Source organism: Pteropus medius, unplaced genomic scaffold (assembly GCF_902729225.1).
Source record: "Pteropus medius unplaced genomic scaffold, Ma_sr-lr_union100, whole genome shotgun sequence".
NCBI classification, from domain to species: domain Eukaryota; kingdom Metazoa; phylum Chordata; class Mammalia; order Chiroptera; family Pteropodidae; genus Pteropus; species Pteropus medius.
In genome coordinates this window covers 6,541,052-6,556,540 of record NW_024342467.1, presented here as the reverse complement: position 1 = coordinate 6,556,540, position 15,489 = coordinate 6,541,052, and the positions used below count along the sequence as shown (strand labels likewise).

At 33.2% G+C, this 15,489-nt stretch overlaps 1 protein-coding gene across 1 annotated transcript; it reads left to right on the top strand.

The window, feature by feature from the left end:
- The first annotated feature begins 1,799 nt into the window (after window positions 1-1,799).
- Window positions 1,800-15,271, top strand: AGR3 (anterior gradient 3, protein disulphide isomerase family member). The gene is made up of 8 exons (XM_039862453.1): window positions 1,800-2,135; window positions 4,728-4,863; window positions 8,670-8,733; window positions 12,850-12,902; window positions 13,439-13,515; window positions 13,756-13,819; window positions 14,243-14,326; window positions 15,065-15,271. Exons 2-8 carry the CDS (start codon window positions 4,758-4,760, stop codon window positions 15,112-15,114), a joined length of 498 nt encoding a protein of 165 aa, XP_039718387.1. The 5' UTR covers window positions 1,800-2,135; window positions 4,728-4,757; the 3' UTR covers window positions 15,115-15,271.
- The last annotated feature ends 218 nt before the right edge of the window (window positions 15,272-15,489 follow it).

The following is a 15,489-nucleotide window of genomic DNA, read 5'->3' as shown; positions in this document are numbered from 1 at the left end:
TTCTTCATTCTCCAATCTCACAATCAGATCATATCCATACTCTCTCCAGCTCTGTAAGTGGAGCTGGCTGTCTAACACATCACCCAAGAGCCCCGCCCCTCTGTACTCCCCAGACATACTGCTTATTCCTCTCCTTCCCCTGGCTCTGTGACTCACTAGCTCTGCTTTCTTTTGCCCATTGTCTGAACAGCTCTTCATTCATTTGAATACTATTTTTAAATCCAGGGCAGACTTCCTATGGCTGCCTCCCAACTCTGCACGCTCCATTTTAATTGCACCCATAATTTCCAAAATAGGCTCTTCCCTAAACTGGATCTGGGGAAACGGAGTGGCCAGTTTGGTCCCTGACTTCCCTCCATGGAAAGAAAAATGCTCTCCCTATTCAAGGCATAGAGACATTTTTTATGGCTAAAAGTAAAATGTTACCCCCACAGGCTACGGATAAGAGCCTAATTGAAGGACTTGAATCTCTAATCCAAAAGCTATACTCGCAATTCTGTTTACTCTTATCTGGCCCACAGGGCAAGAACCAAGGAATACATCCTATTTATATTTATATTGTGAAATATCACATTTGCCGAGTGTTTAGTTGTACTGCCATGAAAAAGAGACTTGAGATGCTGAATGAAAGGGTTGTTTTTTTGCAATGGGAAATGTAGTGATTCTTGACAGAGTAAGAATCTATAGGCTGCTGACACTGAATATGAGAGGCTTATAAAAACACTATGATTTTAAATGCTTGGTGTAAAATAACATTGCTAAAAACAAATTCTGTAGATATCTATTCCTTTAATCCAAAGAATCTTTTTTTTTCTGTAAACAAAGTTTTTAAAGTAAATATTTGTCTCTACAAGATTTACAAAATAAAGATAAATTTTTCTATAGGATAGTCTTTCTCTTTCATTTAATAGTTTCATAAGTACCTGTTCTGATATGATACACTATCCAATATTATTAAATAAAAAATAGAAGTTCAGAAGTATTGATAGAATGGCACCATTTGTGTAAATAATAAAAAATAGATATATACAGAGATGGTAGGTGATAGGTAGGGAGATAGACAGACAGACACTAAATGGATAAGGACATGGTTGAATATAGAGAAAATATTTCTGGAAGAAGCCTCAAGAAGTTGATAATTATTGTCTCAGTTAGAAGACACATAGACTGGAAGATGGGTGGGAGGGAGATCTGTTTTCCACTGTTGACCTTTTCGCAATGTTTATTTTTTTAGTATTCTGAGAGATTAACAAACTGAAACATAGACAGATGGACACACAAATACACACACACATACACAAAATGGATAGGTAATCCTAAACCTAAATTCGATTTATGACTTATGTGACAAATTATTTTGCCTTTTTATTTTGACACAAAATATACTTGAAAAATGTTTTACCACAATACTGGACTAATTATGAAATTTTTAAGTCTAACTGTTAGATAAATATAAACAAACTAATTGCCTGTTTTCCTATATTTTGCACAGTAAAGTAAAGGGTTTTATAAAAACACTGTGAAGAGTAATCGAATTATAAAAATGTGGAATTTTAAAACAACATTTTATTTATTTTTTCTCTCTCTCTCTGGAAAAAAAAAATAACACTGATCTCTTTAGCTGTTAATTGCATTCCTGTAAACAGAGTAACCCTAGGAATTTCTGTTTGCTTCATATCTAATCTGCGAGGCTCACTGAACATTCATCAAAAACAGAGGTGTACACACAGTTCCTACATTCATACCAGTTTCTTTCTTTCCCCTCCTTTTTTTTTTCTGGTGTTGAACTCCAGCCAAACATTAAATTACCTTGGGAAGTAAAAGGTAGAAGAGAAAACAGCCCAAAGATTGTATTTGGCTCCATTTTATGAGGACACTCAATCTTAATTTAGAGAAAAAGAAAATTTTGTTGTTGTTGTTTTTTAGCGTGAGAAACATGAGAACTGGAAAGAAATACAGGGTTTTTCAGACAAGCCTATTTTTGTAAGTTTGCCAGGTGACTGCGCTCTTGTTTCGATGCAGGTGGGGCTGTAGGTCAGAAGTGTGTGTGTTCGTGTGTGTGTCAATAAATCCACACCCATTTTAAACCAGAAACATCCAGAATATACTTCCAGCAAGAGCACTGGCTAGTTCAGGTAAGCAAGTAAACTTTCTCGATTATTTAATCAGTGGTCAAGCTCTGCTATATTTCAATAACCCAAAGATTGCTATTCAAAAGTGAGGTCTTCAGTAAAGGTTAGGGAACGTTCAATGAGATTCTATATTTTTCTTCTAATGAACTGAATTTCCTTTGCTGGCTTCATACTTTCATTCTTTACTTATATTAATGATATCATCATAAAATAGCATTGACCAAAAAAGGACCCTTCAAAAATTATGCTGCAAGTAACAATTGTTTTTCCCTATTTTCTTTTAAATGTTGTTTTATTTTAAAATAAAGAATATTTTTATATAATATCTAAGTAAATGGCATGTTGAATTACTTTTGAAAAGTAAAATACTAGGGTTAGAAAATGTTAACTGGCCAATATTTATAACACCTAATTGTAGACTTTTGGTTATGTGCCTCCTGAGTACACTGTAAGCTGACCCAGGTCCATAACCAGGCCATATTCCTGTTTCCCCCAGCAGCTTAACCATGCGTCTGGTGTTAGAGAATCCTCAGCAATTCTCATTCCATTTCACCAAGTAAAGCAGTATGTATCCAAAAATAGCAATATATAAATTGGTAAGCTTTGTCATAGAATATATTTAATATATATTTTACCATTTATCAAACAATGTAAAACAGAAAATTGCATTTTGATTTTTTTACACTAGAACATTCTTTAACAATAATCCATAATAATTTGAATTTTGAAAAAACAATTAAGTTTGGTTTCCACTGAACTCTAAACCTGGCAGTTTTAAAATAGGAAGATGATAAAGTTATACTTTCTCTCTTTTCATATAGATTCCACCTACTTATCTGTCTTTACCATAAAGGACCTTTTCTGATGCTTCTTTCAGTTTAAGACCCTGCCCTAAATGGTTTCTTCCATTTCTCTACTGCAACTTTCCACCTGAGAGAGCCTGCGCCCCCGACACTGGGCTTTGTGTTCCAGATTCGGCTGTCTCTATCCCCTACTAAAATTTACTCTTTCTTTGTTTTAGTCTTTCACGTACAAGATGACCAGTCCTTACGGTAAAAGATGGCATTCTGAAATGTTTTATGGTATTAATAAGTTATAAGAACTTAAAATGAAGTCCTTATCAGGTACTGTGGTTATTGTTTAACAGGGTTTCTTTTTTTAATAACTGGATACAAAAAATATACATATAAAACGAGTTCACTGAAGATTAGGAAAGAAAATGATTGGGACTAACCTGCAGCGGCAACCATTTTCAATCCCGAGGGGGGCTGAAAGGGAAAGCCACTGGCAAGGGAAGGATACTAGAACGAGAGGAGTGAGGAAACGTCTGGGGAAACCTAGAATCTATACACTTCCCCACCTCAAAGTTGTTGTTCTCCATGACTACAATTGATATATTACATGATGAGCCTATTACCATTATCAGGCAGTTAATTATTTTAAGGAGGGTTTGTCTTACTAATCTCTCGATTTTCCCGCAATGCCTAATACGGTTATTATATATAGCAACATTCTTGTTTGAGCAGAATCACAAAACAGTCATTCACTATTTGGGTGAGGAATTCACTGCTAAATAAGTCAACAGGAAAATTGTTTTGAAGGAATTTTGAATAAACATGAAAGATTTCTGTACATTGTATATTTTGAGGTGATTTCAAAACTACATATGTCAACTATTTCGCATGGGTTTTATATGCTATACATGTTGTAACTGAGGAACATGTCATAAGTATTAAACACTCCATGTAATATATTTATCAAATGGTTTAAGACCAGCTCAGGTCTAACTCTAGACTTTTGATTATATCTTGGGATAGTACATTGAGTTGAAAATCCATTTGAATTCTAGCTAACCAAGGGAGAACAATACGTGCAGCAAGTCTGTGCTTCTTTACCCATCCATTTAATTTATAGCAATGTGACAATAAATCTGATTTTAAAAAGAGCTGGGTTGTAACCGAAGGACAAAAGGCTAAGTAACAGATGGAAGGATGAGAAAGAGAAGTAACTGTAGAGGAACTGAAGAATAAGAATCCTTTATATTCCACTTTTTCTCTGAATTCTATTATAAGCAATATTTCTTCCTGTCTAATATTATTAACTTGGTATGAAATTAAAATGTTGTTTTAATCTATCAGATCAAGAAGAAATCAAAAGGATATTTATACATGCCAGAATTCACCTTTGCATTGTGCTTTAGAGCTGAAAGACCTTTAAGAAACCCTATCTTATTTGAGTTTCACTGTAGTGCTGTAAATGCACTCAGAGATGAGCTTTGAGTGGCCCCATCCAATTCTCTTTCAACTTCATCGAACTGCTCCCACGATGCCCAGAATATGGATTTTCTCCAAGTGGATGCTTACTAAGTTGGTTGAATTTTTTAAATTTAAATAAAATGCAAATGAAGGTTGTACCATGTCAACCCATGCAAGCAGAGCAAACTGTCAGCATAAGTTTGGCATGACTCTTAGCAAATTTTTTTTGTGTACAAGAAGGTTTAATTACAATTGTAAAAATGTGGCATTGGATAACAAATGTCTTAATGAAAGCTTGAAGTAAGCTACTAGATTCTGAAAATTATTTTCTATCATCTAGCTTCTTCTGAGGGCTTCTCAAGAACACACGATGTCACACTCAGCTTTGTTCCTCTGCCTCATACTGGTCACGGTTTCTTCCAACCTTGCCATTGCAATCAAAAAAGAAAAGAGGCTTCCTCAGACACTTTCAAGAGGTACTGGAATCTCATTTTATTTTCTAAACTCAGTCATTTGGATTGTTTCAAAATTCCCAGTCTCTTACCCATAGTCTCCTTATAAAGCAAACTTAGTTAACTGTAATATTTTGTTGTTTACCACTTTAAAATAGGCAAACTAAACAGCAACAACAACAAGAACAAAAAACAGAAAGGATCAGTTGAATTTAAAGAGTGAACTAAACCAACTGAAAAACGATAACAATTTGTTATCTTTTATAGAAACAGTGGCAGAGTGGTTTGGTTGCTTGTAACTTTAGTAACCAGAATCCTAGAAAATAATATTGGTTGATAGCATAACAATGTCCTACAGGAAATTAATATCCCTCAAAATCTGTTTCAATTCCATGTCCTCTATGTATTTAGGCAAAAAAAATAATAATTTGGAATTTTATACTAGGATCCCAGAAAATTATACTTTATCCCTTCCTCTGAGAATTTTGGTTAACCAAGAGTTTGCTATATAGACTCCAGAAAACAGCTGCAGTGGTTTTCGATATCATAATCTAGAGCTATCACCGGCTATGTGTTTAGAAAACATTTCTATTTTGTATTTAGTGTTTTTCTTTCACGTAAGAAACAAATATATCTTCATCTATAAAGAAATATTTTATAAAGAAAATTCTCAAAATTGGCTCCTATATCTCCAGGTAACAGAAATAAGAACAAAATCATTCATCTCCATATAGCTAATTTAAAATTAGAAGTATAAACCACTAAACACTTGACTGCTACTTGGAATAGTAATGTGATGGGAGCAAATGGAGATCAATTATAGCACAATTTCAAATTTTAAAATATTGATATTCTTTCCAAGTTCATTCATTCTTTAACAGGTGTATTGAGTGCCAGCCAATTGTCCATCAAAGTTAATTAATTCTACTCCAGTTTAGAATCATGGAAACTATAAACCAGAAGTTTTTGCAAAAGTAATAAAAGAGGGAAATATCTTCCTAAGTATAATTTATGATGTATTTCTACATACAAACATTATAGTTATAAAACAATGAGCTCCATAGCCTGAAAGTGCCAAAGACTAAGCTAGTCTTTGCCCTTAAAGACCCTCCAGGAGTGAGTTAAACAGCATGCTACAACTGTACCATAAGGTCTCAACATTCTGTGTATTCACTTGCAAGTGTCTATTAAATTTTTTTGGTGAATTTTTTAAAATATACTCAATATACATGTTAAATTTTAAACAACTTGATGAGTCTGCTATTTTGGTTATTTAGAACTGAATAGGAAAAATGACAGCTGGTAACTCCATTATTTTAAGAATCAGTTTACATTTGGTTAAGCCTTTACCATCTATTAGCATGTAGGAAGTAATTGAAAGAATAAGGCTCAAAATGAATGAGGATTAAAGGTAGAGATAAGAGAGAAGAATTTGGGTACCATGCGCAGAGTAGAATATGGAGCCCCTTAAAGCAGGGGGAAGCACCAAAGAGTTAAGTAGAGAGAGTATTTGGAAAAAGAGGGAAGACTATTGGGAAAAAGGTATAACATTTTTAAGAAAACAAAATGGTGACCCCCCCACACACACAAAAAAAGAAATTTTAACTTATTTTTAAATCAAAAGAACTGCCCAGCACCCAGCATCCAGCCCAGTTACTGGCATATAGTAGGCACTGAATAAATATTTTGGATGAATAAATAAAATCTCAGAAGACAAGCAAGCATAGCTGGAAAAAGAATTATGGTAACGAACAGAGACCCTGAAGAGAGTTTAAACTGCATCACCTTTGGCCTGTTGTGATTATGAGATAAAGTGTATAACAAATAATTACACTACAATATGGCTCCCCTACAAGACTATGAATGGCTTGAGAACAGGAATGTCATTGTCTTACCTTTGTACACCCAGTGCTAAGTGGAGTAAGGCATACTGCAGATATTCCTTTAATGTTTGTGGGACTAAGTCAAACAGGAACAGAGAATAGTAATTCTTCCCATTGCTGAAGCTCCAGCATTGAATATTACTTGCAGAAGAATCAAAAAATTAAATAGGAGTCCAGTCTCACTGGCCATTCCTAGAATAACTCTTATTTAATGCAAAGTGTGGTATGAAGTCACTACACGTGTTCAAGCAAAGTTATAAAGAAAATCAGGATGATTACAGATAGGCAAGGCAGTAAACAAACATAACATGTCTTCCAATGTTAAGATACTAAAATCAGGCAAAAACCAACAACACTGCTGGTAAGGGGGTAAAATAGTGCTACCACTTTGAAAACAGTCTGACAATTCCTTAAATGATTAAATGTAGAGTTGTCATGTGACCCAGCAATTCCAAACCTAAATATACACCCAAGAGAAATTAAAACATATGTCTGCATAAAAACTTCATATAATGTTCATAGCAGCATTATTCGTTAAAGCCAAAAAGTAGAAGCAACCCAAATGTCCATCAACTGATGAATGGATAAATAAAAATGTGGTATATACATACAATGGAATAATATTTGGCCATATAAAGAAATGAAGTACTAATGCATACCACAACATGGATGAACCTTGAAAATATTATATTAAGTAAAAGTATCTAGTCACAAAAGACCATATATTATATGGTTCCATTTTTCTGAAATATCCAGAAAAGAAAATCTATAGAGACAGAAAGTAGATTAGGTGTTTTTAGAGCTGGGGGGGATGGAAGGATTAGAGAGTGACAGCTAAAAAATACAGCGTTGTTTTTTGTTTATTTGTTTGTTTGTTTGTTTGTTTTGAAGTGACGAAAATGTTTTTAAATTGCTAGTAAAGATGGTTGCATAACTCTGTGAATATACAAAAAAAAGCTTAATCTTTCAGTGGATGAATTGTATTTGTGTGAATTATATTTTAATACACCTGTTACCAAAAAGCAAAAAACAAAAACAAAAACAAACAAGCGAAAATCACGGAAATGTGTTCATCTTGCTTTGTAATTCTGCTTCATAATTCCTGGTCACCTTTCAGCCATGGTATCAAAACCAGAAGCTGCAGTCTGACAACATATGAGAAAATCTGGGTCCAAACTGGCCTGCAAATATTTCTATTTTCAAATTAATTTAATTTTTCTCATCCATAAGGATGACTGACACATTTCCTAAAAATACTATTTCTGGAAAGTCTGTGCATTCTTCTCCTCAATGAACTTATTCTTTAATCTCTAAAAGACATTCTCAACTACCAGTAACACTTTTTAAAAGGCTAGCAGGTTCTCCTTCTACTCTTTGCTTTCTGTTTCCCTCCCCCGCATTCTTCTGGAAGCTTCCAGAACACCTGTGTTTTTGTTGTGTTTCTCAACCATGAAATTCCCACACCAGAATTTTTTCTATGACAAAATTCAAAGCAAACTTTAGAATTGCTTTTTCATGATGTATACTGACTTAGAAGGGGTCAGCATCTTTTGATACTCAAGACACAAGGGCACTATATAGTATGGTCCAAAGTATTCCAGATAGACTTACAAAGTATGCAAACATTCACTGTTATTTTCTGCTGTTCACTCTAAAAGCCAGAGGTTTTGCGTGATCCAGAGTTCTTTCAATCATCACTAATAACAGCACTTATTCAGCACTACTGGGTTCAAGGCCATGGGCCTTGTGGTTTGAAACACAGTCACAAAACCTCAGCACTATAATCTGAAAGGATGTCACCTCTTTGTATCCAATTATAATTATATAGCCTCTCTACCATTTGTAAGATGACTGCTTGATAGCATAAATATCTATAGATAGGTATTTGTCACGTACCCGTTTCAGAGCTCTTTGTGTTAATGTATTGATTTCTTTCTTATGTTTTAGGATGGGGAGATGACATCACTTGGGTACAGACTTATGAAGAAGGTCTCTTTCATACTCGAAAAAGGTAAAACCCCGCCCAGTTAATTTTGACAGATCATACAGGTACCTCCTCACAGAAAAGCCCCAAACCAGTTTGTTAGCTTTCGAAAGGATACCACAGGTATTTTGCTTCATTACTGTATGCTCTTTAGACTACGAGTTGCCATTAAAATGTTCTTTATAAACAAGAGCTCTAAATACCTTTGCGTCAATTTCTTAATTACCGAAGCAAGCTTTTGAATATAAGTTGTATAAAAAACGTTATTAGTTATTAGGCATTATACAAGCTTAAACAGGAACTGGCTTAGAAAAGTAGTTCTCAAGGCTGTCTGATCATCAGAACAATTCAAAGTTTCCTTTTTAAAATCCATACTCATGATCAATCTGTCAAGTACTTACTGAGTAGCTATTGCTATGGCCAAGCACTGTTCTATACTCAGTGACCAAGAGTGACATGATTTGTATTCTTACAGACTTACTAAATCTTTGGGGATGGAGCTGAGAAACTTGTATTTTTAAAAAGCTCATCAGGAATTTATCAAATATCTGAAGAACATTCAATTACAATACTCTTTAAAGAAGAAGGAAAGATTCCAAGTGAGAATTGAGTAAAATACTGTCTCAAGACTGGACAAATATTACAAAAGAAAGAAGTCTATGGAATTATCATTTCCAAATAGGAATGTAATAAACAAACAACATATTAACAAAGAACAGCGAGCAGAACATTTAAAGAATACACCCTGAGTAAATGAGATTTAGTCTGGAAATGCTAGGAAGATACAAGATTAAGAAATCTATTAATTTAAATAATTTAATATTTATAAAGAGATAAATCACACAAATATCTCCTATCTTCAGAAATGCTGAAAGGCATTTAATAGAAGGCAAATCCATGTTTGATTTTTTTAAGAACTATTATTTAACAATATTTATTTATTTTCATTTTTCCTAACAAGGAAACTCCATCCCAGCAAAAAAGCCATCATGTTTACTGGGAAAACAAATAGAAGTATCCCATTGAAGTCTGGATAAGACAAGGATGTCTACAATCACCCTTAATCAATATGAAACATTTGACAAAGCTATGATAAAACAATGTTATTGGTAAATGAACCAAATGGAGATTATAGAAATAAAATGATACTACAGAAATTTTTTATACAATGAAGTGACATTTTTTAAAGCAGAGATAGGGGTGATAGAATATGTAAAATATTAGAATTGGTAGCCATCTGGAAAATATAAATCAATTTGGATCCCTGCCTCATATTTTATCACAATAAATTACAAAGATTTAATTATAAAAATGAAGCCATTAAGGCACTAAAAGATATTATTGCAAAATTTTATTTCTTTAAATTCTCAGAGTAAGAAGGGCTGACATTAGGGTGAGGCAAGAGAAGATCCTAGGACGCAAAAATAAAGCACTTGACACTTGACTTTGTACCCTAGATGTTCTTCTTGCCTCACCGTATTCCTTCTATGAAAAGTATATGTATCAAAATTATAAATACACATACTCTTTGACCCAGAAAGTTGACTTATGGAAATTCATTTTTCAAATATACTCACCCATATGCAAAATCATATGTAAATAACATTACCAAAGCAGTGTTTGTAACTGTTTAGAAATACTCTAAACACAAAAAATTGGAAACCATTTAAATATCTATCTATATAATATTCCATTAAAGAATATCTATATAATGGAATATTATATAGAAGCACAACAAAATGACATCCAAGATGTGGCTTTATGTTAAAAAGCAAAACGCAAATGTATGTGTATAGTGTGCTAGAATTTGTAGTTTGAAAAAAAAAAGGAATATATAAGTATACATACACACGGACGTGCATATGGACATATAAAATAATTTCTATCTTCATACACATAAACATAATCATATGCATTTACATAAACATACATATACACATAAGCACATATGTATACATAATCATATGTTTAGTCATATGTAAACATATATACACACATATACATACATACATACATACACACATGTGCATGTACATATACTTACATATATTCAGATATGTGACCTGAAAACCTTTGGAAAGAAACATAAGAAATGATAACACTATTTACTTCTGGAAGACAGTAATGGGAAGAAAACTTTTTACTTTCTTAATTTTTGGATTGTAAACCATTTGAATTTGTTACTAAGTTTAAAATAAAAAATGTGGAATTTTAAAAGATAATTCACCAAATGACGCTGATAAGCACTAGGCTTGGTAGGCTCTGGTTTTAGAGACTCTCAGAAGTAGAGCTGCTGCGAATTTATGCTTTCTCTCAACTCAAGTTTCTGACCGTCTTGTGGTCTAAAATCTAATGAACTAGATTTTAGACCAGACACTACTTGTTTTTATTTGGTCTGTGAGCTAAGAATGACTTTTAAATTTAGTTTTTTTAATCAAAAGAAAACAATATTTTGGACACATGAAAGTTACATGAAGTTCAAATTTTAGTGTCTATAAATTAAGTTTTCCTATAACACAGCCACATGCATTTCATTACATATTGTCCATGGCTGCTTTTGTTCAACAATGGCTGAGCTGAATAGTTGCGAATGAGACCACACAGCCTGGGAAACCTCAAATATTTACTATTTATGTCTTTGCTGAAACAGTTTTGAGCCCTTTTTCAGACTGTCCCTCCTTGAGCGTCTGCCAGAAATACTTCTCTGCTTTTCTTGAAATGAAATAGTGTCTTGGTTTGAATGCCTGAACAACCTATTATTCATGGCTGAATTGTGAAGACTGAGATTCCTGTGGTCTTGATACATTTTTCCTTGGACTCCAATTGCCCAAATTTCTGATGCTGAAATTAGTTTACCATGAGTTACATCAATGTCTTTTCTACACTTGTTTCTAGCTGTTGGGCAGGTGCTGGGAAGAAATGGTAGCAGTTCAGGGATCAGAATGACTCATGCTGCTAATACGTTCTCTGTCTCAGGACACCTATTCCTCCTAAGATTGACCAGAGTTATCTAGTAGAAAGATTACCACTTGATGCTCAGGAGGTCTGAGTTCTATACTTGCCTCTAAAAAATGCCAATAAATATTCATAGGGCTGATTTTCTAAACAAGCAGGTAAATAATATTTCATTTATCAGATTTGTCTGCTTTTTCACCAATAAGTTTGAAGTTGGGGCAAATGCTAGCTTTATACCTATATTATACATCTAATAAAGTGAGTTGTAGGATTTATTCCTACCTAAATTTTACTTATATTTTAAGTTTGAGAATTAAATAAAATAATTCAAAGTGTGTTATTTAACACTTTTGAGACTAAAGTAAAAAAATGAGTTATTCAATGACAAGTATTGCATATGATTACCCTGTTGTTTTTTAAAAGATTTATGCTTAATATGTATACATTAGAGTCTCTCTCTTTTTGTACTGAACATCTTCTCAAAATTAAACATTTTAAAAAACATCCTATATATATCCAAATCATAATTCCTTTATCCTTCAATATAGTTAATATTCTAATTTTTCTCTTATTCTAATGAGCAGAGAAGTCAATTAGCTACCATAAAAACTTTTTTTTTCAAAGAGTTAAAATCAAAATGAAACTGGAAAATGTATAGAGACGGAACTCTGAAACTCTGAGATTGTATATTGTGACTTGTTACAAGAACAAAAGGATGTGAAAGTCAACTATTAATAGGCTTTTTGTGAAAACTAAAAAAAAAAAAGCCTAAATAAAAATTTGACTCTCCTGAAATCTTATACCAGATATTTATTGAAAATTAAGCTCATGCTCATAATATTCTTTCATCTCTGGAGATAGGATTGATTGTTATTTTCCTAACTGTACTCCAGTGTACATAAGAATAAGCTTGTTAAGCTACAGATTCCTGGACCCCACCCCTAGAGATCCTGATTGGGTGGGCCTGGATGAGCCTGATAATTTCCATTTCTAATGAGCTACCTGGTTATGCTCCAAGTTCTGGGGCCATGTTTTGACTAACACTACTACAGACTACATTGCTATGATTTGTCAGTCAAATTTTTACTTTAAGTCTTGTTGAAAATACAAAAACTTTAAATTTAATTTCACTGTAAATTTTGGCTCAGAGTTAATCACCTGACTTAATTCCATGCTCTCTCTGTTTAGTAACAAGCCATTGATGGTTATTCATCACTTGGAGGAGTGTCAATACTGCCAAGGTAATTTTAGCTCCTGAGATCTTATTGTGTTTCCAGTATAAACTAGAAAAAGTGACCTGGTAAGAACTGTAAAGGCAGCACTCAGTAAATTCCATTTGGGGGGAAAAAAAGACAACTACCATACCACCATTTTACTAAGATGCTTAAAAATTATAATAATTATTAAAAACCTATTGAATATATTGATATTATATGTCCTTTAGAATTTTATTTCCTTTGTCCTCCCACAAAAAAAGAAAAAAGAAGATGGAAAAACTTGCTAAAAGAAGATGTTATTAAACCAATGAGTCAATGAGTTACATGAAATTATAAAACTGGTGGCTTCATTAATGCGATTATCCCCTAATATCTTCATGCATGGACTGTGACCCTCATTGCTTACCAATAAGAGACAAAGTGGCAATGTGCCAATGAACAATTTACATTCAAGTTATATATGCAAACAAATGCAAAATAATAGTTTTATTTTGCTATGCTATATTGAAGGTGTCTTTATCCTTAAAACTGACTGATGTTCATTATATTCTCCCCCACAGCACTGAAAAAAGTGTTTGCCCAAAATAAAGAAATACAAGAAATGGCTCAGAATAATTTCATCATGCTGAATCTCGTGGTACATGACCTCTACAATGTTTTCTGAATATCACAATTCAATGGAAATTTGAATCTCTTTTTTTTTCCTATTTTTAAGACAAAAAGAGTTATAAAGTGTTGGTGTATACAGAATGTTATATAAAATTATCCAAGGCCAAAATAAATAATCTTCTGAAAACCTCATTCACATAAAATATTTTCAAAATCAACTGTCAAAAACAATCCAATCTAATAACATTTTTTTTTCTTCTCCTACTAGCATGAGACCACAGACAAAAATTTATCACCTGATGGACAATATGTGCCTAGAATCATGTTCGTGGGTATGTATGTAATCTCAGTACATCAGATTTATAAAAATAGTAACATCTTGCTTTTATTTTTAGATGCTAGTTCGAGTGCTATTCTTTTTAAAGGGGATTCATTACTAATCCAGTCAATAACGGACTTGTTAGTTCTACAGTCGAAACTCACTATATCGATAATATTTAATTTTAAATATTTTTAAAACTAACTGATGCTACAAAATCAATATCTCAATGTACTTTTAGTACAGTTTCCCAAACTGTATTGACAGATAGTTATGACTCACTAAAATGAGAATTCAAGTTATCTCATTATGAATTCACATGTTTGAAAACTGATTTTGCTTATAAATTTGTTCAATATTTGTTTCAGAATAAAAGGCAAGAATGATTTTAAGAACATTTTAAGTAATACCTTAGTGACTTATTTTTTCTTGGCAGATCCTTCTTTAACGGTCAGAGCTGATCTAATTGGAATATACTCTAATAGACTGTACACATATGAACCTCAGGATTTACCAAAATGTAAGTATTCACAAGTTATCTTGATCAGAGGTACTAACTGATGCTTGACTAAGGGTTGATGATGCCCTATATCAGCGCTTCCCCACAAATAGTGCTATCTCCAAATCAGAATCACTGGGAATGCTGGTAGTAGAAGTGTTTAAAATATAAGCCCTTAGCTCCCGCCGAAATCAGAAATTTCAGGGCACCTTGGAATCTTGTTTCTAACAGGGATATCTAATAGTTCTGATGATCACTAAATTTGGAGACCACTGAAAAGAATATAGACCACTTAAGAGAACCAGTCCATTCTGTGGGTATAAAGATCACATGTGACTTCCACGAAGTGATGTCTTTTTCTCTCCTTTCAATGCTATAAGCAAGGAGATACAGTCTTACTTGGGACTTTAATCTAATGTTTATAGCATCATTGTCAACTATATTTAATAAGATAACTATGCATGTCAGATTCAGTGATCAATTAAAAAAATAAATCAGTTAAAAAAATAGATACTCCCTTAAAACCCATCTGGTAAAACTGTTTAACATAGAGAAAGTCGATTAACTAGCTCTGAATGGTCTAATCCCTAAATTTATATGTACACCTTTAGCATAAAATTCTTTAATGTTGTAGATAAATTCCCATGTTTTCATAGCTATTAAGTTAAATGGGCCAGTTTCAGATTCAGGAGTTAAAAGGTTATAATATTTCATATTTTCACTTACTAATAGAATAATATATATTTACTTTTATTTCAGTGATAGAAAACATGAAGAAAGCACTAAAACTCATTCAATCAGAGTTATAAGGAATTTTCTTGAAGAGGTCAAATGTCATGAAGATGAACTCTGGTTAACTAATACTAAATGTGCAAGTATATGGATTCTGTAACATTATTATTTAGATTTTTAATGTGTTTGCAATATTCTTATGAAGGTAAAATGATATTTCAATAAATATCAAAACCTGAGCATGACAATGTAGCGGTTTAATTTCTGCCTGCATCCATAGCGAAGAAAGCTTGTCATGAGCCAAGAGTTTAGGAGGAGACAGGAGGACTTAAATAAGAGGCTGTCTCTCCTTCCTCACCTCTCATTCATGTCACCAAGTCATCTAGTCTTAACTCTGCCCCCTCCACTGTATCGAACCTGCTGGGGCCAATCGTAAATGGTGTGCATGTTGC

What these genes read in the sequence shown, in the direction of transcription:
- AGR3 (XM_039862453.1), top strand. Translation starts at nt 4,758, where the DNA reads ATGTCACACTCAGCTTTGTTCCTCTGCCTCATACTGGTCACGGTTTCT. An exon ending in GGAGTGTCAATACTGCCAAG is followed by an intron (nt 12,903 to 13,438) that starts GTAATTTTAGCT and finishes TCTCCCCCACAG; the next exon opens with CACTGAAAAAAGTGTTTGCC. An exon ending in GCCTAGAATCATGTTCGTGG is followed by an intron (nt 13,820 to 14,242) that starts GTATGTATGTAA and finishes TTTTCTTGGCAG; the next exon opens with ATCCTTCTTTAACGGTCAGA.